We start from the raw sequence: 27,462 nt of genomic DNA on the forward strand, positions 1-27,462 counted from the left end.
CAACGCTTTAATACAGAAATGTTTAAACTGCCTGGCTACCGAGACGGCGTCTACTACCTGGGATGAAAGTGGTTTTGAACGTCACCTCGGCTGACAACGTGCCAAACTCGTCGTGCGCTAAAGTCACGTGCTCTCGGTCTTTCCGGGAGACCCGACTCGCCGCTGGAGAGGATCCCAGTTAGACCGCATTCCTAACGAGCCCTGCCGCGGGACTCCGGGCTCCGGGATCGAGTTGTGCAGCCGCTGGCGAGCATGCACACTTGAGAGCTTGCTTGTGTGTCCGTGTGCATCTGCTGTGCCTGTGTGTGTATGTTTACCTGTGCTTACGTGCTGTGTGTGTACATGTCTACCTGTGAGTGTGTAGACACCCCCCTCACTCCAACAGCTCACCCTGTCAGAGTTCTCTTCATTAGGGCTCCCAACGCCCCAGTGAAGACATGAGCACTACCTGTGACACACCTGTGTCTGCAAAAGTGTCTCCAGTAAGACTCTGTACTCCAGGTGTGTGTGTGTACAGTGACTCCAGTAAGAGTCTGTACTCCAGGTGTGTGTGTGTGTACAGTGACTCCAGTAAGAGTCTGTACTCCAGGTGTGTGTGTGTACAGTGACTCCAAAAAGAATCAGAAAAACAATTAACAAAGAACTTGATATGTTTTATAATTCCAATGAATTTCAGCAGAAACAAAATTCCATAGAAAATAATACAATTTTCATTTGTTTACAAAACCTAATTTATACCCAACAAAAGATGTGTAGTGAACAAGGTACTTGAGAACTTCATTACAGCATTTTTAAAATCCTTGCAAATACAGGGATGACAGTGATCAATAAAATCTGTAAAATAAAACACACAATTTCAACCAAATCCACCCAACTGCTCTGTTAAATAAATATTAAATAAAATCGGAGGGGCTGACTGAACTATACACATCTGGGAATCAGGACGCTGATCCCAGACAGCTTTGCATTGTCTATTAAGATGGGAAAATGAAAGAAAAAAGACGCAAACTTTATCTGGTGCAAGGCATGCTTTAATGGAGGGCAGGAGTTGAAGATTTTTAATCGCAGGGCCCCAAATCAAAGATACGCAAGTACATAGCGATCTAAAGAATATTTCTCACCCCCCTTCGCCCACGGGGTGGGTAAGATTCTCAACGGGTTTGTTAAACGCCGCGGTCGTGCAGAAGACTGGGGCGGCCATCTGGCACCGCGCTAAGGTTAGGGTTAGACAGCGAGAGCAACACACCGCGGCGCCGTGGCAACACACGACAACAACACAGGGCGGGGGAGCGAACCGACGCCCCTGGGCGAACCTGCCGGTACTCTCCTCATCCGCCACCCCGTCTCGCCCCGCCTCCGTGACCAACGGCCTGACGCCGCGCCCCTTCGCCAGAGAGACGAAGGGAGCGGCGCTGACTGGGGATTGAAGCGGAACTTCGGGCCTTGAAGCCACGTCTGTTTCCGCTACTATGGCAGTTCCTGGGCAGTGCAGGGGTCAGCACTGCTGCCTCCCAGCCAGGGGCCCTGGGGTGCTGTGTGTGTGTGTGTGTGGAGTCTGCATGTTCTCCCTGTGCTCGTGTGGCATTCCTCCAGGTGCTCTGGTGTCTTCCGCAGTTCAAAGAGATTCAGGTGTGTTCTGGGGAAACTGGCCCAGGCGTGAGTGTGTGTCTGTGTCTGTGTCTGTGTGTGTCCTGCGATGGACTTGTGTCCCATCCCGAGAGTACCCTGCCTTGCTCCCGCTGCTTGCTGGGATAGGCTCCTGGTGCCCCTCCATCCTGTACCGGAAGGGGTGGTGAGGTCATGGACAGATGACAGTTTGTTCCTTAATGCTACAGATGCCCTTCTGATGGGATGGGAAAGGGAACGGGTGTTTGAGAGAGGGGTCGGGGCAGAAGTTGTTTCAAGGAGATGAAGACGCAGGTTTGTGGGTTTATGATCATAACAACCTGTATTTACAGTGCAGGTCGCGACAGTACACATAGTGCCACAAATACCCTGCCCTCCCTACCCCCCGTTCATGGGTAATGGAACAGTCCAGGGTCAACGAAAGGTCACTGCCCACTTATGTTTGGGAGGGGAGAGGGCAATTTTAATTTAAAGAAAGCAAATCTTCAAAACTCTGAATGGATTCAAATAAAAAAAAAATCAGCACTAGAAGAAATCATTACTAACATTAAATAAAAGGGGATAAGTTTTTTAAAATCTCCGATTCCAGGATTCGGTGATAAAAGAGCGTTGCTGGTCATGGCAACCTCCCCCAGTGTGTCCCCGGAGTGACGGCGATACATCTATCCCTGGTATCAAGCCGTCCCTCATAAGTCATGCTTATTGGTACCCCCCATCAACTTCGTAAAGCCAGTCCTGTAACCCTGTCTGTAGATGGCTCTGTACTTGAGCTTCAATCAAAATCGAAAAACCTTGGGGTTATATTCGATTCTGGCTTAACATTCGACCCACATGTACAGCATACTGTCAAAACATCTTTTTTTCACCTTAGAAATATCGCAAGACTCCGCCCTATGCTATCATTAACTGTGGCTGAAAAGCTGATCAACATATTTGTATTCCCCAAGGATATTAGAGAGTCACCTTCTCTACACTCCTTCAAATCCAGACTCAAAACCTTCTTCTTCAGAAAAGCCTTTACTGAACTGGTTCCATTCTTCACCCCTCTGCTCTTCTTAGTACCACCTTCCACGGTCTCCACTATTGTTATTGTTGTATTGTTGTAATTATAATTGTGTCCTATCTTGTGAAATCTTCTTATTTATTGTTGTAGTCTTCTTATTTATTGTTATTGTCATCCTGTAAAGCGCTTTGAGAAGCCACCTTTAAAGGCGCTATATAAAATAAAGTTTATTATTAATTATTATTATTATTATTATTATCCCTACTTCCAGATTTCCCAGAGGCACAGCACTCCACTTCCAGTCTTCCCGGCCAGAGGGCCCAGCAGGAGGAGTGGAGAAGCCTCTCTGGTACCGTTGTGCTATTTCCTCCCGTTTACAGTGGTTCCACAGTGCCAGTGGAAATATGACTGTCAATGAGAACACCCATCGGGCAGCGGTGAGCACTTCCACACTCTGTAACGCTTGTGTGGCAGCAGCCGTCCTGCGGGGTGACCCTCGGCGCAGGGGTCAGTACGGGGCAGGCAGCACGTCTGACCGGGCGTGCCGATGGGCGTGGGGCGGGGGGGGGGGGCGCGCGTGGACACTGCCCTGGGCCCGAGAGCCGTTCGCTCGGCCTAGCGGGACCAGAGAGTTCGAACAGCAGCGTGGTCCGGGTCTGTCCCAACACCTACCCCTCGGGGCAGAGACCTTTCTCCCGGGTGTTCCCCTGGACACTGCTCCGCGCTCCTCTTCTCCCGGGGGGGCGGCAGGGCTGGACATAGTGTTCAAGATGAATACAGCAGCACCTCCCCCCTCAGAGCCCCCCGCCTGACACCACTCCAGACTGGCCAGGCTGGAGATCTGCACAAATGCTGGGGGGGGATTCTGAATCAACGCCGATGCTGGTTCTCCCAGGAGGCGTGATCGAGGCCATCGTGCTCCAGGAACACGGAACTTCTTCCCAGCTTGTCCTTCCCACCAACGGCACAGCGTCGCGCACGGAAATACCGCCGTCTTTCTGCTCCCGGTCTGCGATTCCATTCCCTCTGTGGGGATGAGCTCCTTCCAGTGTGAGCCCAGTACTCCGTGGCCAATTCTGCACCGCGCCGCGTCGTCCGAGGGCTTGCGAGCCGGACTCAGCACGGAGAGGAACCTGCAGCAGCTCGGCGCTCCGCCAGCGTGTCAGAGGGGTCGGGGAGTCCCCGTGACTCTCCAGAAGTACCAGGTGACGTGCGCGCGGCACAGCCGGCCTACACACAGGCGCGGACGGCGAGAAACGGGCAGAACCAGAGCTGAACGCCAAGATTCGAAGTCTTCATCAAAATCTGGATTTCGAGTCCCGTCGTCCATCTTTCTGTGCCACACACCCACACGCTGCCCTGCGTACCGGCGGGCGGGTGGGCGGGTGGGTGGGCGTGGGGTCCGAGAGACAAGCACACACAGGCCCGGGCTCCTCCCGCCGTCAGCAGTCAAACTCGTCGCTCTCCTCCGGCCGCCTGAGCTCGCCGCCGCTGTCCGCTGTGGAGAGAAGACGCCACGTCAGACTCGGCCAAGGGCCCCCTGGGAGCTCCGATGGCAGACGGTTCCCCCTGGGAAGGAACGGGCACGGGTTCACCGCACCCTGAAAGGAGAAGAGGCGCCGGAGACAGCGCCTGCGGGAAACGTCGCGTCTCTGTTCTTGTCCTTTCGGCGTGGGTCAAGCCAGCGCCTGTTCCTTCGCAGGTCACGCGGGGGCCCCGGCTCGGGGGAGGGGGTTGTGGGGGCGCAGAAACAGGGGAGGGGAGGGGGGATGGAGCGATGGCTGACCGGAGGAGGAGAGCAGCTCGGCGCTGGGGATCCTCCCTTCTTCGTACAGGGCCAGCTTGTGGAAGAACCTCTCCTTGGCTGGATTCATCACGATCCCCTGCCGCGGCCCGGACGCCCCTGGGGGGGGGGAGAGAGAGAGGGGGCTTTCATCCTGTCGAGTTTGCACGACGGAAGCCGAACTGCGAAGCGAGGGGTCACCCAACTGGGGGATCTGGGAGAGGAGGCGCACCTATCGCCGCGGCCAAGCGCCCAGGAGCAGGGGTTCCACACCAGAGGAAGAGGAAGAGGAGAGCTCCGAGGGAGGAGGAGCGGAAGGGCGAACAGGAGAAAAAAGCCAGGAAGGAGGTCGGGGACAAAGAGCAAAGCTGGAGACGGCGAGCCGCCCTCTCCTCCCGGCCCGCTGTCCGAGGCGGTCGTGTTCGGGGGCCCCTTCTCACCCACCTGCCTGGCAGCTGGCCAGAGCCGGGGCGCCACCCAGGCCCACCGGGGAGCCGAGCCTCGAACCCGGGCTCCCCTGAGGGCTGGATCCGTAGAGTCCGTTCCTGCCGCAGGACGAGAGGGAGGAGGAGGAGGAGTCGGGCTCCCCGGGGCCGGACACCAGGTACTGGGAGAACCCCTGGCTCTCGTCCGACTCGCACGGCACCCGAGAGAGGGAGGCGCAGCGGAGGCCGTCCTGGGACGTCAGCGCCCCCGGCGGGGGGTGCAGGTTGGGGGGGCAGTGGAAGGTGTCCTCCTGCGGGCCCAGCCTGGAGAAGCGGTCAGCCAGGGAGTCCACGGGGGCCGAGGGCGGGGGGGCCGGGGGGAGAGGCGGGGGGGCCGGGGGGGCCGGGCTGCTGCTGTCCAGACGCTGCTGCACTTCCTGGAGGAGTCTGAACACCTGAGGCCGCAGGCGGGGGGGCAAGCAGACCAGCGGCACGGTGAGGCCCTCACGGTCACGGGGCTCCACCTCACTACTGGAATTAAAACTGATCTTCTCCCGGCTCTCCGCCTGCACTGCCTCCTCCCCCTTCACTGCTCACCTGCTCTTCTCCCTCCTCCCATGGCGTTCCTGCTCTCCTCCTCTCTCCTCCCCCTCTCTCTGCTCCTCCCCCTCCCCCTGTGCCTCCCTCTCTCTCTCCTCCTCCCCCTCCCCCCGTGCCTCCCTCTCTCTCCTCCTCCCCCTCCCTCTGTACCTCCCTGTCTCTCCTCCTCCCCCTCCCTCTCTCCTCCCCCTCCCTCTGCTCCTCCCTCTCTCTCTCCTCCCCCTCTCTCTCTCCTCCCCCTCCCTCTGCTCCTCCCTCTCTCTCTCCTCCCTCTCTCTCTCCTCCCTCTCACCTCTTTCATGCGGGGTCTCCTTTTCCTGCGGTCCAAGCAGCGGCAGGCCAGCTTGCAGAGCTCCTGGGAGCCGGGGGAGAACTGGGAGCGCAGCTGGGGATCCAGATGTTTCTTCCAGATGTGGGCAGCAGCCTGACTTATCCTCTCCTCCTGGGAGACACGGGCGCTCTTCCCCGCTCCTCCTCTTCCTCTCTCTTCGTCAGCCTCTTCCTCGCTCTCCCTCACCAGGTCTTTCTGCGGAGACAGAAGGGACCACGTATATAAAACCCCTCGTCAGACTCAACACAGGCCTGTCTGTCCCTTTGGCCTTCTCCCTCGTCTTCAAACAAGGATTCGTTTAGTTTTGCATTTCAGCTATTGCAAATAGTGTTTTCCTTACAGTACAGAGGTCAGTCCAGTGTACTATACTACGGTACAATGCAGTGTACTACAGCGCAGTGCAGTCTACTCCAGTGTACTACAGCACCGTGCAGTGTACTCCAGTGTACTACAGTACAGCACAGTCCAGGAGTACTACAGCACAGTGTAGAGTACTCCAGTGTACTACAGCACAGTGCAGTGTACTCCAGTGTACTACAGCACCGTGCAGTGTACTCCAGTGTACTACAGCACCGTGCAGTGTACTCCAGTGTACTACAGTACAGCACAGTCCAGGAGTACTACAGCACAGTGTAGTGTACTCCAGTGTACTACAGCACTGTGCAGTGTACTCCAGTGTACTACAGTACAGCACAGTCCAGGAGTACTACAGCACCGTGCAGTGTACTCCAGTGTACTACAGCACCGTGCAGTGTACTCCAGTGTACTACAGCACCGTGCAGTGTACTCCAGTGTACTACAGTACAGCACAGTCCAGGAGTACTACAGCACAGTGTAGTGTACTCCAGTGTACTACAGCACAGTGCAGTGTACTCCAGTGTACTACAGCACCATGCAGTGTACTCCAGTGTACTACAGTACAGCACAGTCCAGGAGTACTACAGCACAGTGCAGTGTAGTCCAGTGTACTACAGCACAGCGCAGGGCAGTCAGCTCTCACCAGGTATCTGGTCCGCGAGGTGCCGTCAGTCTCCAGTGCTCTCCGCCCTGTGAGCAGCTCCAGCAGCACCTGAGAAGAACAACACGCAGTCAGGCTGCCAGGTTCACACAGCACTCCTAGGCACCAGACCGACGTGTGTCACCTGCACCGCCACCTGCTCCTCTTCCTAGCCAGCATGCTGTAGTGGGAGATACGTCATCAGCAGGGTTGTGCTCGGTTTCAGTCTTTATGGAGCGCAGTAAGTACAGAAACACGCCCTCCTCTTTTTGATAAACACCCTGGGATTTCTAATGACCACAGGGAGTCAGGACCTCAGTTTTATACCTCATCCAAAGGACGGCGCCTTTTTCACAGTAGAGTGTCCTCCTCAGTATACTGGGGGCACTGTGACCCACACAGACCGCAGGGTGAGTGCCCCCTGCTGGCCCCGCTAACACCTCTTCCAGCAGCAGCCTGAGCTTTCCCAGGAGGTCTCCCATCCAGGTGCTGGCCAGTGCCGAGCTTCACTGGGTACTGCTTCGTGGCACACAGGACTACCAACACAGCTGTCTGAATTAACAAGCTACCTAATTATAATTAATATAGACCCTGTCCACGAAACCAGCACCCCCCATTTCATGCCACTGCCTGTTCCACGAGTACACTCCCCTAGACATGCCCGTGCCCTTCCTTGCCAGCCCTGGGGAGGAACGCTCCCTCACCACTCCGAAGCTGTAGGTGTCGATCTCCACGCCCAGCTCTCCGGTCAGGATGTACTCCTCGGGCAGGTAGGCCAGCGTGCCGCGCACCTTCTGCGTCCGGACCACCGAGCTGGTGGCGGCCCCGCGGACCGGGGGGGCCCGGCAGAGGCGGGCCAGCCCGAAGTCGCCCAGCTTCGGCTCCAGGCCCTCGGCCAGCAGGATGTTGGAGCTTGGGCAGGGAGAGAAACACCGGCAATCAGGAAGAAAGCGCAGCCAGAACAGGGCGAAGAGATGGAGGGCGGGACAGGGGGACCAGGATTGCACTACAAGGGACAAACATCCCATAGAATCTCTGCACACAGAGATCTCCAAAAATCCTCGATGCGCAGAGAAAAACGCCTAGAAACGCATGCGTGCAGGGCTGAATTAGGCCAATACCCATCTCTTATCGGCATACAGAAGAGAGCAATCAAGTACTGGGCACTCCTGAGAAACAGCGACCAGAATTCGTACAATCACAAGGCCCTGCTGAGCCCGGAGAAGAGCCCCCTCAGCCAGCTGGTCCTGAAACTCACTGACGCCAACCAGCCTCAGGACAGCACAGCTGAATCCACTCGAATCACAACACAAACCAAACAACACTACCTCACCCACTGGGACACACAAACAATACAGACTGGAATGCCACAGAACCCTAAACGGACAATACACACTAGCTGAATATCTGACCAGGGTAAGAAACAGCAAGAAGAAACAGACCCTGCTGAAGTACAGGCTCAGTGACCACAGCCTGGCCATAGACACTGGACACAGGCAAACCTGCCTGTCCAGAGAGGACAGGCTGTGCTCCCACTGCCAGCAGGGAGAAGCAAAGACAGATATGCACTTCCTACTGCACTGTGGTGAATATTCTGGGATTAGACAAAGATTCTTCCCCCAAAATGACAAATCAAATCCCAGAATTCCCACACCAGAATCACAGGATTACAACAGCTCCCGATCCTACTGGCAGAGCAGGGAGAGGGAACTCTGTTGAGCTGGCAGCCCGTGATCTCCTGTCACAGCCTGAGCAACAGTGAGCCTGTCTCTCTACAATGCTCTATGTGTTATACTGTATGTTGTATGTAAATGTCTGTAGATGTTATATCGATTGTATGTGCTTTGGCCACACTGTAATTTACCGCCCATGCCAGTAAAGCTGTTTGAATTGGAATTTGAGATTTTAGAGGAGGTAATTGAGACAGAGCGACTGGGGTGGGGAATTGTGAGGAGGGAGGAAAGCAGAGAGAGAGAGAAAGACACAAGGGACAGAAATCAGAGACAGAGTCAGATCAAGGTAAAGAGTCAGAGCAGCTCTCTCTGCATTGTCACCTCTTGTGAGTCAACACAGGGCAGGCTCAAGGCTTTCCTCCCTGGTTCTGGCAGAACCAGCCTGTGACCTACATTTTCAGAGCCCGTCTGTGTCTGCTTTCAGCCTCCCCACCTGCGCGTTTCCGAGTCTCGCGCCCTCGACCGCCCCCCTGTCTGGCTGACTCGCTCACAAGTAAAAAACGGCAGATTTCCAAAGCCACCACACGACTAAAATTCACTTCAAATTCACACTTCCCTTTCTCGCCTTAAATTCACTTCAGCATCCCTGGAGGCCTCACTGTCCCTTTCTCCCACGGGCCCCGCGCAGCTCGACACGTAACCGAATCTTGGCGATACACTCCTTGGTCCTGTCGGGGTTCGGGATTCGGGGGTCGGGGGTCACGTGAATGTGCTCGGCACAATCGTGCTGCTTCGCATGTCTGCCTTAAACGGTATCTGAGGGAGGCATGTCAATTTCGTCCCACTTCAGACGGACCTGTGTGGGCCACACCACGAACGCCAGGCGCCAATCTGGGGCGAATGCAGCACGTCGCGTAACAAACGCTGGAGGGGCGTTCGCGATCTCCCCCGTCTCGACGACAGAGATAGAGAGGGAGACCCCAGAGAGCTGCTGGTAGCAGCACTGCAAGCAGCGACATGACGTTTACTCACCGCCTCTCTGGACCACAGACCCCGCCAGCAGAGGGCGCGTAGCCTTGGACCCACGGCTTCCCATCAGGCCTGGCATCAGCCCGGGGCCGTTTCACTGCTCGACCCCCAGCTCGCCGGCGGCACCTTCTGATCTTTTCCACATCTCTCGCCCAGGAAGAGGCCCCAGGCGCTTGGCGGAACGCGACAAGCTGAGCGTGCCAGAGCCGCGCCCGGACATTGCTCGGTTTCCGGGGTGTACGAGAGACGCGCCCACCTTGTCCGGCACCCGGAGCTCCGGCAGCAACGGTGTCCGGCGCCGTGACCCCTCTCTGACCCCGATGGGCGCCACGGCAACGGCTTTAAGTCTCACAAACATCAAATGTTCCTACGTCCTTTTAAAATGGATCAAATCACCCCATTTAAACAGCGAAGAACTGGAGTAACCCAGATGCGCGGCGCCCTGCTCACCTCTTGACGTCGCCGTGGATGAGCGCCGGCGTGCTCTCGTGCAGGAACTGGATGGCCTTGGCCGAGCCCAGCAGGACGCGGACGCGCTGCTGCCAGGAAAGGGCGCCGCCGGTCTGGGGAGGGGAGTGAGACACACACACACACACAGCGCCGGGATCATTACACGCCATTAAAGAAGAAGCAGGAGAAAGCCGGCGTGAGTCTCGTGTCTTTCCACCGTCGCTGTGCGCGGCCTGGCGCCGGCCGCGGGACGTGTCCGCAGGCTCACACAGGCGTGTGAAGTAAGCGTGAGGAGAGCTGTGTCGCCTGTATGAGCGTGACTTCCGCTGCATGCTCCGACACCGCCAGTCACGACACTCGTCCTAATGGGGCGCAGCGTCTGCTGGACTTCTCTGTGGCTACTTGAGCCCCAGGACACAAGACAACGAAAGACTGAAAGAAGACCATGGTCCCAAAGCGACAATATTTCCAAATATCGGAATTTCCCTCCACCTCCACCCCCCCCCCCCTCCCCAGCGTGAGGCTTGTTTAGCTGTTATCTCTTTATCTCATCATTCACTCAGAGAGCAGCTTAGGAATCTTTGAGATAAGGTCTGTCTGACGATCCAGATCCGTTCCTAGATGTACAAAAACACAAAGTTCTTCCGCCTTCTGCACTGCTTCCAGCCCCAGTCCCAGCTTTTCACTTTTCACGCAGGGTGAGGACAGGGGGAGCTGATCCCTCGGAGTTTAGCCTGTGCAGGTCAGCAGGTGAAAGGTCACACAAGAGACGAGCCCATTCTGCCCATCTGCCTGTCCCACACTCCCACAACCCTAAGCCTATGGGCACGGTCAGGGTGTTTTGTTACATCAATCCAATCTTTAAAAGCTGGTTATCACCACACTGGTGTCATTTCATAGACTTCGTGGGTGAATCACTAATAAACTGCATTTGTAGCCCCTGATCTAAATGGGGCTGGTTTAATCTAACCCTTTACTGCAGTGTCCTTGAGCGTCACGCAACACTCCAGGGCAGCGCTAAGCACAGTGCATGATGGGCCGACTGCTGACCGAATGGCGGAAGAGTGTCACGCACACAGGCGCCGCAGCTCTCAGCGCGCGAGGGAGGGGGATTCCTGGCCTCACCCACCTGACCCGACACAGGGCAGCAGGAAAGAACGCACTGGGGGTGGAAGGGACTTACCCTGCAGCCTGTGAATCTGCTGCAGTTTCACAAACACACGAAAATAATGTCCCCCCTTTGAAAACCACATTTATTAGAAGAACGTCACGCCGAACGTCATCATCCCCTCAGGACTCAGCCCCTTGGCTAGTTTTCGTCCTTTCCTGTCCCTTCCGAAAATCAGTCTCTTTGAATAATCATGCCCGCGATACTACCGGATGATGATTCGATTTGGAAAAAACACTTCTTTCTTGTGGAAATGAGTTCACAACCGCCGAAAAACAAGATCCATCAGTTAACGGAAGGATGCTCATTCCAGGAAAGGAGCGCAGCAACCTGGAGGTGCTCCCAGGAGCACACGGGGGAAGGCAGGACTCCACCCTGTGCTCCGGTCCACCACAGGACACCCACGCGAACACACGCGCACAAGGGTACACGCGCGTACACACACACACAAGAACACGCAAGTACAGGCACATGCTCGTGGAGTTCATGTCGAGATGGCAGCTACCCTTAACGCCAGGCCTTGCGGAAGGAAATTACCTCCAGCAAAGGCCACACGGAGAACATGCAAACTCCGTGCAGAAGGTTCCCCAAGTCTAAACCTACCCCTGGACCCAAGAACAGCTGTGCCTGGCACCTCATTGTGCTGCCCGTTTTAGAAAAAAATCCTTTTTAATTTTAAGAGCTACTTCTGCAACGGGATATTCTGGTTATAAGATCTAACAGCAAGTCAAGTTTCTTACTTCCAAGACAGAAGGAGAAGAATATGGGAAGTAGCAGGAATTTTGCCAACAGTCAACAAAAACTCTCACATCACTGAATTAATGAAGCAGTTGGCAACTTTATTTATTGCTGGGTGCCGTTTATTACTGGGTCCCGGGTCCTGGTATCATTCTCTTCCCGTCCCTGGGAGCACACTGAGATCGGAAGTCCGATCTCAGTGCTGACAGTTACCGACTCATGCTCCACCTACAGGCCTGACACTCGAACCGCGGCCTTCCTGTCCCAACAACTCGCAGTCTGAGGGCGAGGGAAATTTCGTAGAAGGAAAACCAGCCGACCTAACTGCACACTTCCCCAATTCTTTCAGATCACACGTCACCAGCCAGGTGAAAAAGTCAACAGTTACACTCCGGTGATCTGAAGGCGATCTGAAGACGTCCACAACGCGCCTCATTCCAGCTGAACCTGAGAACTGTTAGATGCCTCCCACTCGTGACACTACAGACGCCACCTCTCTGCGCAGGACGTCAAACTGCAGCACCGCTGCTCGCTGGGGCGTTTCGGCTCAGCCCTGCGGTCCAAGGCTGTGGACAGCTCAGTGCTGTGGTCGCAGCCAGACTGGACACTACAAACCAGTCCGGCCACAGACGACCGGCGCCAGGCTCACCTTGCTCTGCAGCCAGTCCTCCAGCGACCCGTTGGGCATGAACACATACACCAGGCAGTAGACCCCTCGCTCCATGCAGTACCCCCCGAAATCCACGATGTTGGGGTGTCGGTATCTGCAGGGGACACAAGGCACCAGGGACAGAAGTCAGAACGCAGAGCTGCAGGCGTGCTGATGTGGTACAAAACCATACGTTTTCTTCATCAACATCTGAAGTGGATGTCTGGCCAGGTTAATTTCCAGCAAATTCAAGGCAGGCCGACACAGCTATCACGATGAAGACCGGAGAACCCCAACCCGACCTGGAAACAGCAGGCACCCGGGCAGTAAGAGAGAGAGCCAGCGCCAGCGAGTCACGGGCTCTCGAACCCGAGGCTCTCGCGGGGAGCGAGGGAAGAAAGCGCAGGCAGAGCAACTCCGCCCCAGCTTTCTGAAACGTCTCGACACGGCCCCTACCAGTCAGGCCGCGCATTTGGCGTAACTATAATTTGCATATCTAGAAGGGTATCTTCCGCAAATCCGAGGGCATTTGAAGACAGGATTCTCTCCTGGCCCTACTGACCGGCTTCGCCCCCTGTTCTCACACGAATCGCAGGGAAGGAGCGGGTGAGGGTTAAAGGTCAAAAGGTCTTACTGGGTGAGCTTCTCCACTTCTGTCCTGAAGCTCTGCTTCACCAGACTCCAGTCCATCTCCGAGTCCTGGGGAGGGAAGAAGGGACCAGTACACGGTCAGTACACCAGGGAAGCAGGGGCCCAGCCTGTGGGGCTGCAGGAGAACCCCCCACCCACAGCTTCCCCCAGGGGGTTACAGAGCCCCCCGCAGTGAAGGAGCCCCAGCCCAAGCTGCAGACGCTTCACCCTGGCTAACCAGCCTGGGAAGCTGTACGCAGAGACTTCAAAAAACAGCAAAAAGAGACAGATTCTTATTCCTCTTGCGATCTGAAAAACCGGGGGTTCCTAATACCGGGGTCCCTCACACCGGATGGGTTTTGTTCACCCAGAGCACTCAGTTATCGAAGGTTTCTTTTGAGCTGTTTTATTTTTTACAACTAAACTACTAAACGTACAGAAGATCATCTTTTACCGACTGTGTTTCTTAATCAGCTTAAAATCTCCCAGCTTTGAGTAGAAAAACAAAACTTGTGAAGTTTCTATCCAAGCAACCTGCTGGTTCAGTTAAGGATTAATTTAACTATGGAGCTACAATGAAGACCAGCACTGGGAACCCCTGACTTACACAACCCCTTCGTTATTTTCTTAACATGTTACGTCCAAAAACAATAAAAGTTTTGGTTTCCCTGCAAATCGCAGCATTTTCTGTACACTAACCCTCCAGTATAGTAAACATGACCAATGGCTGTGCTACTTCAGGCAAAACTCCCATTGCAGAGCTGTGTGAGCCACTCCAGGCTTTACTGTCTGACTGTGAGCGACTGTTGAGCGGCCTGCTGCAGATCAGACAGAACCAGACTGAGCTCTACCAGGCACACAAGAGTGCATTCTCCTTGACCCCCGACCCCCGACCCCCACACCTGACCTCTTTGAGCTTCTTCACGGCGTAGTCCGTGTTCCTCATGGTGGCGCGGAACACGTGGCCGAAGCCCCCCTCGCCGATGCACAGCCGCTTGGAGAAATTCTCCGTCCCGCGCAGCACCTCCTCCAGCGGCCAGCAGAGGGCGCTGTGCACCAGCTGGGTGTCACAGCTGGGATCACTGGTGGGGGGCTGGAAGAGGGAAAAAAAGCCTGAAAATTAAGCGGCACCGCTTGTTTGTGCAACCCCTGCTCCCAAAGAACCAGGAACCAGAACATCTGATGAGTTTCACACTTGAGGAGGTCATTTCCCATGTGGCACGGTGGTGCCACACAGCACTGGAGCCCTGGGTTCAATTCCTGGGCTGCTATCTGTGTGGAGTCTGCATGTTCTCTCCAGGTGCTCTGGTTTCCTCCCACCGCACAAAGACATGCTGGTGTGTTAACTGGCTTAACTGGAAAAACTGGCACTGGCGTGAGTGTGTCTGCGTGTGCCCTGTGACGGACTGGTGTCCCATCCAGGGTGTGCCCTGCCTTGCACCCGGTGCTTGCTGGGATAGGCTCCAGCTCCCCAGCGACTGTACCGGATGAAGGGGTCAGAAAATGGATGGATGTTTGTGTGTGCCCGTCTTCCCCGGACCCCGATATCCCTTCTCCTACCCCTCCCACCCCGGTGGGCCACTCCGGGGGTCTGGGCGGACTGTCCAGGTCTTCCAGCCGCTTCTCTCCGTCCGTCCTGAGAGCAGAAGGCGGGGGCCCAGGTCTGGGCAGAGGCCTTGGCACTGGAGGGACAGGAAAGCAAACAGGTCAGGCCTTGAACCAGCAGAGCACCAGAAAACAGACTCCAAAGACAAACGAGTGCCTCGGCGGGCACAGCGAGGGGTTAACCCTGTCAGCCGACGCACCCCGCACCCTCCCGCGCACCCCCATCCCCCTCTGCATCATGGGCAGTACCTGGTGGTGTCAGAGGGCGGGTCTCCATGTTACTCTGGGGTTTCTGGTGCTGGTCCTTCAGAGGGGGGCTGAACAGCTGGTCGGAAAAACTGGGCTTGGGGGGCGGCTGTGGCCACGGTGTGGGGGCTGGTCGGTCACTGGGGGGCACCGGGCTCCCTAGAATTAAAAATATGTCAATCCGGGAGTCCCCCGTCGGGCTAAGGACCCATCGTCATGATATGGGGGGGACAGAGGACGGTTTCACACAGAGAGCTTTTTAAAATAATTTTCTCTTTCCGTCACATGTGAAAGAAAAAAATCTGACCCCGTCGTTTGGCACGGTGTGCAAGGAAGCACAGAAAGCAACCGCAGACACTACGAGCCGAAACGGTATTCATAGAAATACCTGAAAAAAACCCCACAGAGCAACCATGTGACTCAAACACCAACACCTCTTGGCTGAACTGGCTGCCAAGCGCTTGCAGTGTGCTTGTGGGTGTGGGTGCGTGCGTGCAGGTGTGTGTGTGTCTGTGTCCGTGTGTGCGTGCGTGCGTGTGTGCATGCACGCGTGTGCGGGCGCAAGGTTTTCGGCGTGTCCTGTGATCTCCTGGAGCCAGGGCGCTTGATGAGACAGGGCCCAGGGACAGAAAGGCAAACCACAGTGCTTTCAGCAGGAAGAGTTCATCTCTGCATTTAGCTACAGTCCTGCAGCACCAACGAACATCATCAGGGTCTTTACTCTTCTGCCAATAACCAGTCGCTCTTTAATTACTTCAGGATGCCTCTTGGCCTCAAACTACCTCGGGGTCACCTGGGATCAAACCTGCTTCCAGGCTTCAAGGAAACAAACTTGTCCCCAGGAGGCCGCCTGTTGTAAGCTGACTCCGTGCTACTGCACAGTGGAGAACTCTGCGCCAGAACAGACCCAAACACAGCAGGGGGCCGCAGGAGCTGACGTGGTGGACCGGGAGTCTGTTAACTGCGGGTGAATCACAGCAGGTCCCAGTCCACAGCCCGACACAGACTCGAGGAAAACCTACTGCTTCGGGCTTTAAGGATAAAGTGTTTTTCTTTGTTTCAGTGTGCATCTGCTCTCTGGATTCCAGCAGTCCGCCGATGTGTACAGCGGCTCAAAACAAGATTAGTTCTGCCTGAAAGATGCAGCTGCCGAGGCCGGATTGCATGTAGCGATTATTTACATCTTTGTTTAGCAGATACCCTTATCCAGGGGCAAATGTGTGAGAGCAGAGACCCTCGCTCCCGGTCCCAGAGAGCTCCAGCCCTGACAGCCTCTGCACTGGCATCCATTCCTCAGAGGGGTAATTATTCACGCCAGCGAAGTCCACGAACTCCGCACTCGCGACCGACTCACAGCGCAGGATGATGTCTCGGGCGCGCAGCAGCTTGAGGTCGTTGAGCACGTGCAGCAGCTCCCCCACGGTGCCGTTCTGCACCCCCCAGCGGTGCAGCACGCAGTCCGTCGGCCTCTCGCTGCGCTCCGCCAGGCGCAGGTCCACCTGGTCGTGCAGCACCCTGGAGGCTGGAGAGCAGAGCAGGGTGAGAGAGGAGCAGGAGGTCAGGGAGGAGGACAGGAGGGTGAGAGAGGAGGACAGGAGGGTGAGAGAGGAGGACAGGAGGTCAGGGAAGAGGACAGGAGGTCAGGGAGGAGGACAGGAGGGTGAGAGAGGAGCACAGGAGGTCAGGGAGGAGAACAGGAGGGTGAGAGAGGAGCACAGGAGGTCAGGGAGGAGGCTGGAGGGTGGAGAGGAGCACAGGAGGTCAGGGAGGAGGACAGGAGGTCAGGGAGGAGGACAGGAGGTCAGGGAGGAGGACAGGAGGGTGAGATAGGAGCACAGGAGGTCAGGGAGGAGGACAGGAGGGTGAGAGAGGAGCACAGGAGGTCAGGGAGGAGGACAGGAGGGTGAGAGAGGAGGACAGGAGGTCAGGGACGAGGACAGGAGGTCAGGGACGAGGACAGGAGGGTGAGAGAGGAGCACAGGAGGTCAGGGAGGAGGACAGGAGGGTGAGAGAGGAGCACAGGAGGTCAGGGAGGAGAACAGGAGGGTGAGAGAGGAGCACAGGAGGTCAGGGAGGAGGCTGGAGGGTGGAGAGAAGCACAGGAGGTCAGGGAGGAGGCTGGAGGGTGGAGAGGAGCACAGGAGGTCAGGGAGGAGGACAGGAGGGTGAGAGAGGAGGACAGGAGGGTGAGAGAGGAGGACAGGAGGGTGAGAGAGGAGGACAGGAGGTCAGGGAGGAGGACAGGAGGGTGAGAGAGGAGCACAGGAAGTCAGGGAGGAGAACAGGAGGGTGAGAGAGGAGGCTGGAGGGTGGAAAGGAGCACAGGAGGTCAGGGAGGAGGACAGGAGGGTGAGAGAGGAGCACAGGAGGTCAGGGAGGAGGCTGGAGGGTGGAGAGGAGCACAGGAGGTCAGGGAGGAGGACAGGAGGGTGAGAGAGGAGCACAGGAGGTCAGGGAGGAGAACAGGAGGGTGAGAGAGGAGCACAGGAGGTCAGGGAGGAGGCTGGAGGCTGGAGAGGAGGACAGGAGGATGAGAGAGGAGCACAGGAGGTCAGGGAGGAGGCTGGAGAGGAGGACAGCAGGGTAAGAGAGGAGCACAGGTCAGGGAGGAGGCTGGAGAGGAGGACAGGAGGGTGAGAGAGGAGCACAGGAGGTCAGGGAGGAGGGTGAGAGAGGAGCACAGGAGGCTGGAGAGGAGGACAGGAGGGTGAGAGAGGAGCACAGGAGGTCAGGGAGGAGGGTGAGAGAGGAGCACAGGAGGTCAGGGAGGAGGCTGGAGGGTGAGAGAGGAGCACAGGAGGTCAGGGAGGAGGGTGAGAGAGGAGCACAGGAGGTCAGGGAGGAGGCTGGAGGCGGTAGAGGAGCACAGGAGGTCAGGCTCCAGCCCTGAACCCTGCTCCTCCTCCAGGTCCGGCACTCATCGCACTCTTGAAATTAGTTGTAAGTGAAGGGTTAATGCAAACCGTAAATATTCAGTAAAGGGATTTACAGGCAGGCATTAATGAATCCTGGCAGAGCTCTAGTCCCAGATTCTCACCACCTATCTAATCCTCAGAGGGCGTCCCACCCTGCTCACTCATTATTTCCTTGAACAGGACCTACAGAAAACTAGAGCTCGTTTTCTAACTATCGGCCACTTCCAGAGGGCTGAGAGAAGATCCTATCCTCACACACTGCGCTCAGGCACATTGACGCTTTTGTTTACAATGGATTGCTTGTAAAGGGGATTTTTTAAAGGAGTTTCTTCAGGAAACCAATTTATTTTGCTCTTTTTCTTGAAAGTTTCTGCTTTGGGAGTATATAAGGATACAAACCGAAGAGAATTTTCGAACATGGCAGGCGCAGAAGGATGTCGTCAAATCATCCGATTACAGCGAGCAGGAGCTGAATAAAACTGGCCGGGAATTTTCCAGGAAACTACAAGCGGCTTTTGGGAAGGCGGGGTGGTCCGAGTCGGGAAAGGAGGAGGGACGGAGCAGCCCAGGATTTAGAGAAAGGCTCTTTCCGGGAACGTGTGAAAGTGCAGGCGCCGTGAATCAGCCGCTGCGTCAGCCTGGTCGCCTTGCTCAGGGCACAAACCACCGCCAGGGGCTCGCAGCCGTGTGTGAGGAGGGGCAGGCAGGGCGCCGTCTGTGCTCCCAGAGAAGCTACATGCTGACTTAAGAACATGAGCACTGGGGCCCCGAGTTCAATTCTGGCCCTGGGGTGCTGTCTGTGAGGAGTCTGCGTGTTCTCCCTGTGTTCACATGGGTTTCCTCCCAGGTGCTCATGTTTCCTCCCCCAGGTCCAAAGACATGCTGGTGGGTTAAATGTCTTCGGTGAAATCTGTCCCTGGTGTGTGTGTGTGTGTGTGTGTGTGGTGTTGTGTGATGGGACTGGCGGCCTGTCCAGGGCGTTTCCTGCCTTGTGCCTGTTGCTTGCTGGGATAGGCTCTGGCTCCCCTGAATTGGTAGAAACGGTTTGAAAACAGATGGATGGGAGACAAACGAGAGGAGCTAGCTATCGCGCCCATCTGGCCTGTGTGGTAGATCTTATCCTTAAGATCTTATGGCCTGGGGATCTTATCCAGCTGCTTCTTGAAAGAATCCGGGGTACTGGCTCCGACAGGATGGCCAGGTAGCTCGTTCCAGACTCCCACAACTCTCTGTGCCAAGAAGTGCCGCTGATTTGCGGTCTGATGTGGGACCACTTGTGGTCTCCATCCACTTGCCATCTCATGCCACACATCGCATCCGCGTTTCTTACACACCACTCCTTTCTTCAGAGGAAGTAGAACCGCCAAGATTTTTTTTTGTTGTTGTGACCACATTTGCCATCATCAGCTGAGTGTGTTCTTCATATCAGAGATTCACACTTCCTCCCGCTGGGGATAAAAACACATAACAGGCCCACTAAAGCTTAACACCCACGGAAGACATCAGAAAAGTCCCCCATCTGATAAATAGAGTCCAGGATAGAGCCCACATCACACCTGGTACACGCACACTTTCCAGGTACTGGCTTCCACACCAGCAGGAAGTGCATAATAATACTAGAATATAATAGTAACTGTCTGAAGTTCAATTCCTGGTCTTTACTGCAGTGCTGTCTCTCCAAGGCCTCAACTGCCTTATTCTGGTCTCTGTCCCAGACGAGGTCTGAGAGATGAGATCACTTGGATGACATCGTCACTCCAATCACGTGGTGAATCTGCTCACTCGAGAGCTCACGAGAGCTCAGTGGGAAAGGAAAGCGGAAGGGACCGCGAGCCCTGAGGAGCCCAGAGCCTTCTGGGGAATGGTGCCGACCGAGACTCTCTGCAGCGCCGGGTGACCAACAGATCCACACCTCTCCGAGAACAGACGCTTCCGATCCAGGGCTTTCCTAAAGCGCTGGGCAGCATGGACGTGGACAGGAGCTCCTGCACGCTCACGCCGTCTGCCCTCCACCCCGCAGAGCAGCCCACAGCGACCAGCCAACTGCACTGTCCAGTCTGTACCTGCCTGCTGGACAAGGCACTGCTGTGCCACTGAAAGACCCTGGTGCTCAGTATCATTACCCCACGACCTCCTTCTACATCATCAGAGTAATAATAATAATAAATAATAAATTAGTAGTAGTAATAATATCTAAATATATAATACTATTACCGATATCATGATTTATAATAATACTTATTCTTAATAAAATATTCATATCATTGATATATTATTTATTTCTATGGTTTATATATTTAGATATTATGACTATGATATTCTTCTTCTTCTTCATAATAATAATAATAATAATAATAATAATAATATTACAGCAGATACTAATGCTACTACACTATCACATTGCTGTGACTGGAAGGGGGGTATCTGTGGGTGAGGAGGAAGTAAACACGGAGGACAACAGATGATCAAAGGGTATTCTGATGATTTGCTCTGGTTAATTAACTGCATGGTAAATCATTAAGACTGCCAAGAATAAACATTCAACAGTTCCCTTCCCCTTTATTAGTCTGGCTTCCATTGGAAAGAGATGACGGAAGCAAAGAAGGGATATCATCATCATCCTCCTCCTCATCCGCCCCCTCCTCCGGTTCTGACGAAGCTGAGGCTGGTCTACGTAATCAGGACACCATCATAAAAGAGCCCGCCATCTTTTTTATTAAAGGAAACTCTGAATTCCTTTGTTGTGGAATCCTCCGTCTGGAAGAGTTCTCTCCTAGGTCAGTAGGGCGGAGAGGTGGCTCTGTGGCTAAGGATCTGCGTCTGTGACTGGAAGGTTGCCGGTTCAAATCCCGCGGCCGGCAGAGGAATCCTACTCCGTTGGGATTTAATCCTACGTTGGGATTTAACCCTTAACCCTAACTACTCCAGGGGTGCCGTACAATGTGCTCTGACACCAAGCTTCTCCCTGTCTGTGTGTCTGTGTCTCCATGGAGAAAAGCTGGGGTATGCGAAAAGACAAATTCCTAATGCAAGAAATTGTATAGGGCCAATAAAGAAACATTAACATTAGTAATGCACTGCCCTGTGGGCTTCAGTGCTGTAGAGAGGGAGGAAAAGTCCTGGGTGCGATCTGTTTTTTTTTGACTTGGGGAACAGGTTTCCTCTGCTTGCCCTGTTAAACTGTTATTAGGGTGTGCTAAAGATTACAGGACCAGAATTCTCTCATTTTCTAGGTCTACAGCAAGCAGGACTCTTAACCCACTGTACATATCTGCCTGCATTTAGCTAGTGTATTATTCAGGATTATCAAATATGTATTCTGTTGGGCCATATTATTGCCCTGTCAGCAGCATGGGGCCAGAGAACAAAACAACACTGTTTTAAGTAACAATATCGATAAGCCTCCAATCCTCACGAAACGGAAGGATTAGCCTAAAAGGGATGTATTAAATCACAGGACAGGAAAGACATTTGACAAAGTACTTCCACCCCTAGTACACAAGTTCCCACTGGACAGATCTTCCATCTCTCCGGTTCGCGGATTCTCCCACACTCCTCAGCTCCACCTCCGCATGGCCGTGGAGGGGGGGGGAGGGGAGGGACACAGCACTCCTCTGTCCAGCTGTTCCCATCTTTCTTCTCTGGACGCTGATCAGCTGCACTTAATGGACACGAGCTCCGGGCTCTGCAGGGTCTTGCCGTTCCCACCCCAGTGTCACGGAGATCAGCCGGGCTACGCTTCTGATACGTCCGATGTTACTTGTTTCAGCTCTGAAGGAGAAAGACGCACTGGGCTCTGGGTACTGCACAGCAGGGACCCAGCCCTGGTGGTCAGTGAGGGGCAGGCACGGAGCCCGACAGCCCTCCTGGCGTGGGCGCGGAGCAGACCGAGGCAGCAGTGCCCGTTACAGAAGACCCCCGGCCGTAGATCTCGGGACAGCAGGCTGGCGCTGTGCTGGTCTGCTCTGCCCACCCTGGACGGGACGGGATCCAGTCAAGAGAAGGTCCGACGGGATTCGTCTTGATTTCAGCCTTTGCATCAACGAAAGCTGAACTCTCCAATAAGGGTGCGCAGGCTTTTGACAGTTCCAGGGAAATCGCTTCATCTGAAAAAGCCCAACCCCTGTATCTCTGACCGCTGCAGCTGCTACAGGCTTGCATCAGACCAGCAGCAGACAGAGAGGAAACCTGCCCCTTGTTTCACCCCTGATCTCCAGCAGATCGCTGGCCTCATGCAGGTTCTGTGTGCTTGATTTTAGCAGTTCTCTCACCGTGTTCAGCGCTACAGGTACCAAGGAAAGAAAAAGAGAAGCACATACTCTTCTCCTCTTCCTCCTCCAGTTACCCGAGCCCCTGGAGCAGGATGTCGGAGGAGCCTTCGGAAAAGGAGGGATTGGTCCGAGAGAAGGCTTTTCGGGGGACAGCGCACCCCTGAAATCGGCCCCCTTCTTCCAGCGACCCCAGGGACCCCGTTCCACACAGGAGCCCCGGGGGCTCAAGGAGTTCTCCCCCTGCGCCTCGACAGCCCCGCGCCCCCGTGCTAGACTGCTCTCTCAGCCCCAACAGCTTCACACCCTCCATCTCGGCCGGGACCACAGGGGAAGCAACACCTGAAGCCCCCCTGGGGGAGGCCGGGGGTCACCGCAGCCCGGCCCCCCCACGCACGCACGCACAGCCCAGCACGATCGCTGCAGCTGCTGAGTCTGAGTCCTGAAACACAGCTGAACGCCGGTTAAGACACGGGAGGACTCAGATCAGCCCGGATTTTAAAACCTGACCTTTCCGGTTCGGGCTGTGACACTCCGATTGAAACCCCTGAGTGTGGCGGAGCAGCGGCTCTGTGGCTCAGGAACCGCGCCTGTGGCTGGAAGGTTGCCGGTTCAAATCCCATGGCCGGCAGAGGATTGGGCCCCTGAGCAAGGCCCTTAACTCCAACTGCCGTATACATGGCTGACCCTGCGCTCTGACCCCCAGCTTCTCTCCCTGTCTGTGTGTCTCCTGGAGAGCAGGGTCAGCAATTCCTAATGTAAGACATTGTCTGTGGTGATCTTATCTTATCTATGTGTGCGTGAGGGGGGGGTACATGGAGGGGGGGAGTGAGAGGGGAGATGTTGAAGCCCTCATCAGTGGCGCTGCGACATTTATTCTCAATCTGCTACAGGAGACATACAGCTTACAAAGTAATATACGTTGTTCTACCAGCCCAATGCAAGATAAACATAGGATCCAGACAAATATCACTGCGTTTATACTGAATTTACACAGCTAGCTCCTCGCAACACTATGGGATGTGGAGGAAAAAGTGTCGTTATGCCTGAGCAAAAGGAATAAAAATAGTCAAACTTTCCCCTAAGGCACAGCCAGGTCCTCTCTCAGGGGCACACAGCACTGACATCACTGCTCCTGAGACAGCGCAGCCACCTGTGTGTTAAAACCAGTCAGCTGACTGCGTGTGAGCCAGTCAGGGGTTCCCCATCCTCGTTCAGAGGACCCCAACACCTGTTTTTGACCAAAGTCAAGATGGAACAAAGCCCACAGACAAACCAGTCCAACAGGACCAGAACTGGACCCCCTGCAGACACACACTGACCCTGCAGAACCAGACTGGACCCCCTGCAGACACACACCGACCTGCAGGACCAGGACTGGACCCCCTGCAGACACACACCGACCTGCAGGACCAGGACTGGACCCCCTGCAGACACACACTGACCCTACAGAACCAGACCGGACCCCCTGCAGACACACACTGACCCTACAGAACCAGACCGGACCCCCTGCAGACACACACTGACCCTACAGAACCAGACCGGACCCCCTGCAGACACACACCGACCCTGCAGGACCAGGACTGGACCCCCTGCAGACACACACTGACCCTACAGAACCAGGACTGGACCCCCTGCAGACACACACTGACCCTACAGAACCAGACTGGACCCCCTGCAGACACACACTGACCCTACAGAACCAGACTGGACCCCCTGCAGACACACACTGACCCTGCAGGACCAGGACTGGACACACCCGCCCTTAATCCTACTCTGGGCTCAGAGCTCACCAGGTCCTCCTGGATGTGTCCACAGGACTGAGAACTGATCAGGGTCACTGACAGGGAAGTGGAAGCCTGCACTGCAACTCCTATCAGGGGCAAAGTGGCAACACCGGGCCTAAAAGAAGACTGCCGCTGCCTCACCCAGACCCCTACGCACTGCTGAACCGTGAGACAGAGCACCAGGGGTGCTGAAGGGCACACTTCCCCTTTCTACCATGTTCAACACCCCGTGTTCATGTCTCGAAACACGGCACCCTGTGACCAGTTCTGCTTCCAGCTCTCTGGGGTGGGGGGAGTGGTCAGCCCTCTCCTCTTTGACCCCGGCAGCCAGGAGCAGGCCTGACTGCAGGAACTGACCTGCAGCTTGTCCATCTCTGCTCAGCCACGGTCATGTAGCCGGGAGGGGACCACTGGCCACAGTGAACATGGACCGGACCGGACTGGACTGGACCAGACCGGAGTGGGATGGATGAGGTGTGGGGGGGGATCTCCACGCAGGCTCCGTGGAATGCGCCACGCTCGGAATGCCAAGAATTCGCGTGGGGAGGGAGGCGAGATGAGCCGGGCCGATGTGGACGGGGCCGGAGCCGGACCCGTCCCGGCCTCAGGGGGAACCGAAGTTCCCTGTAGTGCCACGGGACCGGGGCGCCGGCGAGACGGCAGTTCAGGCCGTGGAGCACCACGCAGTGCCCGGATCGCAAGTGAAAATCAAGGCATGTCACCGGCGCAGCGCTGCAGAGCGCAGAAAGCGCCGCTTCTGACCCGGAGCAGCGCTCTGTAACACACTTGCGCAACCCCTCTAGTCGGGATCTTCAAGTCCCCCAGCCTGAGCTCCGCAGCGCCACGGAAGCTCCCATAACAACAACAACAACAACAACGCGACATCGTATTTTAACATAATTTCTTGTAACTCGGCAATCAATCCGATTTTGCTGCCTTTGAATGCGAGTTTAAGAATGGAAAGTCCACCATACACACTGTACAGACCCCGGTCCTGTTTAACCTGCTGCCCCCCCCCCCCATGATCACTGCAACGGGACCGCCTGGTGTCGTGGACCTGTCCGAAACGGAGCGGTTCGGTTCGGTTCCGTCCCGCCCAGCCCAGCCCAGCCCAGCCCAGCCCGCCACTCTGTCTCACTCCGTGCGCCGCAAGAGCGCACAGCTCAGCCCGGGGGGAAGCCGATTAGACACCGGCCGCTAGCCGGCTAGTCCCGGGACGGACCAACCCCCGCCGGTCCCGCACCGGGACCGCCAGTTCGGACGGGGGCTAACTCACCGAAACGCAGCCAGTCCGATCTGTCGAGGCTGTCCATAACCTTGCAGAACTCGGTCGTGATGTGCGCAGGCAGGCGGTACAGGTACTGCCCCTCGATACTCCCGGCGGACATTTTCGTCTGCTTCGGCTCCGGGCGGTTTCCGGGAGAAGTGGCCAGCGCCTTCCTCGGACTTACAACGGTCCCGTCCAAAACCATCGCTCCGCTGGCGGAGGCGGCGACTCCATCTGCGAGGTTCCACGCTACTGACTCACTTCCCCTTTAAGACTCAGAAGGACTTTTTTTTCTTTCGAAGGGGTTGGTTGGGCTCCGAGGAGGCGGGGAGGACTCCGGAAACGCGCTTCGGAAACCATGGAAACCTGGTCCTGGCCGGAAACGCCATCTTGAGTGTGGCGCACCGGGCACAGGGATACGCGACATCTCAAGGCGCTGCGTTCCCGTCTCGGTCGGTCCTCTCGCAGCTCAATCCCAACCATGACATGTTTACAAACGTACCGCTCTCTCACCCTCAAAAAAATAAAATATATATAGAGAGAGAATCATAGCGGAGAGATTACTAATAATAATGCTGATTTTGAGGCGTGTTCCAGTGGGAAGACATTCGACGTAACACAGTGCTCTCAGGCCCACTGGAATCGTGTTGTGGATTGAAACTGGTGTCGTAAAATACGGAGAACTGCCGCAGACAGATGGGCACCCTGTGCTGTGAAATATCAGTGTTCATTTCAAATATCCGCTTCAGCCTCCACATAGTGTCTGGGTGTGTTGTAACTGTCACCAGCGACCATTTTTGTCACAGGTAATAGTCCAAGTACAACAGTGAGTTAAAATGCCGGTTAAGACTCCAAACTGGGCATGAGATGTATTTCTGCAGGAAGAAACACCAAATTTCCAATTGATCCATCACAAGCTACCTGTTATTATAAAGTGACTCCCATTTCCGAATAACATATATGTCCATTTATTCGGTCTTCTGAGGTGGGGTGGCTTGAACTAGAAATAGCATTTATGTTTTTATTTTTACTCATATTTATGAATATGCTGTAATGCTCCAAAGATTTTATTGTCATTGGAAAAACCACACCTAAAGATAACAACAGTGATATAGCCAGCAGCCATATCACCCTGCAACTCACAACTGGCAACCCACTGAAGCTCAGCAGGTGTGAGCCTGGCCAGTACCTGGATGGGAGACCTCCTGCGAAAAACTAAGGTTGCTGCTGGAAGAGGTGTTAGTGGGGCCAGTAGGGGGCGCTCACCCTAATGCCCCAGTACAGTGATGGGGACACTATACTGTAAACAGGCGCCATCCTTCGGATGAGATGTAAAACCGAGGTCCTGACTCTCTGTGGTCATTAAAAATCCCAGGGTGTTTCTCGAAAAGAGTAAGGGTGTACCCCGGCATCCTGGCCAAATTCCCCCATCGGCCTTTATCAATCATGGCCTCCTAACAATCCCCCTCTATGAACTGGTTTCATTACTATGCTCTCCTCCCCACTGAGAGCTGGTGTGTGGGGAGCGTTCTGGCGCACTATGGCTGCTGTTGCATCATCCAGGTGGGGCTGCACATTGGTGGTGGTGGAGGGGATCCCCATTACCTGTAAAAGCGCTTTGAGTGGAGTGTCCAGAAAAGCGCTATATAAGTGTAAGCAATTATTATTATTATTATAACAAGCTCTCTCGCGCCCCAGAACCATCCACAGAAATGCCGTGATTGATTGATTTGATTTCAGCAAACACTAATTAAATGTTGCAGAGAGTCAAAATATTTGTGAGGTCTCACAGATCATGTCCATACAGATGCCGTCTGTAAAGCAGAAACCATTTTTAGCTCTCAAATCAATTTGTGTTAAGAAACGTTTCATTTAACATCTTTGGAGTGAATTCCACCCCTAAATGCTTTTAAGGAGCAATCAATGGCAATTAGTAATCAGACAGCACAGAAATTCCATTGAGGTCCAGGAATTGGGAATCGGAGACATCAGGAGGGGTACAGCAAAGTAGCTGAGAGTGGAGGAGTAGTAAGGGTTGTGGGTTCGAATCTCATGTGTCTGTCGACGTCAAAGAGCTGTTAACCCCTGGAGAGGAAAACAGAGCAGAAGAAGCAGTGAAGCCGACACAGTCCCCCGGACAGCAGAGCTGACAGGAAATGAAAAATGGCAGAATTCACTTTCAAGTGTGGAGACTCTGCCTCTCATGCTGTACACTGAATCTCCAATACCGAGAACTCCGCAGTACCCCCAGCTTATCATTCTGTTTCTGCTG

The 27,462-nt window shown here is 55.1% G+C and overlaps 1 protein-coding gene across 2 annotated transcripts; it reads right to left on the reverse strand.

Moving 5' to 3' along the window:
- Positions 1 to 632: 632 nt before the first annotated feature.
- Positions 633 to 25,532, reverse strand: irak1 (interleukin-1 receptor-associated kinase 1). Of its 2 annotated transcripts, XM_069183692.1 has the most exons (15): positions 25,200 to 25,532; positions 16,308 to 16,475; positions 14,957 to 15,112; positions 14,663 to 14,784; positions 14,010 to 14,195; positions 13,107 to 13,171; positions 12,473 to 12,587; positions 9,918 to 10,030; positions 7,470 to 7,677; positions 6,769 to 6,837; positions 5,730 to 5,963; positions 5,230 to 5,292; positions 4,857 to 5,199; positions 4,416 to 4,532; positions 633 to 4,127 (listed from the first exon to the last, which is right to left on the reverse strand). In XM_069183692.1, the coding sequence occupies exons 1-15, from the start codon at positions 25,393 to 25,395 to the stop codon at positions 4,072 to 4,074; spliced, it is 2,211 nt and encodes a 736-aa protein (XP_069039793.1). In that variant the 5' UTR covers positions 25,396 to 25,532; the 3' UTR covers positions 633 to 4,071. The 2 variants fall into 2 exon arrangements, with proteins under 2 accessions (XP_069039793.1, XP_069039786.1); XM_069183685.1 differs by having other exon boundaries at positions 4,857 to 5,292.
- Between the last annotated feature and the right edge of the window lie 1,930 nt (positions 25,533 to 27,462).

This window comes from Lepisosteus oculatus, chromosome 2 (genome assembly GCF_040954835.1).
Source record: "Lepisosteus oculatus isolate fLepOcu1 chromosome 2, fLepOcu1.hap2, whole genome shotgun sequence".
Taxonomy (NCBI): domain Eukaryota; kingdom Metazoa; phylum Chordata; class Actinopteri; order Semionotiformes; family Lepisosteidae; genus Lepisosteus; species Lepisosteus oculatus.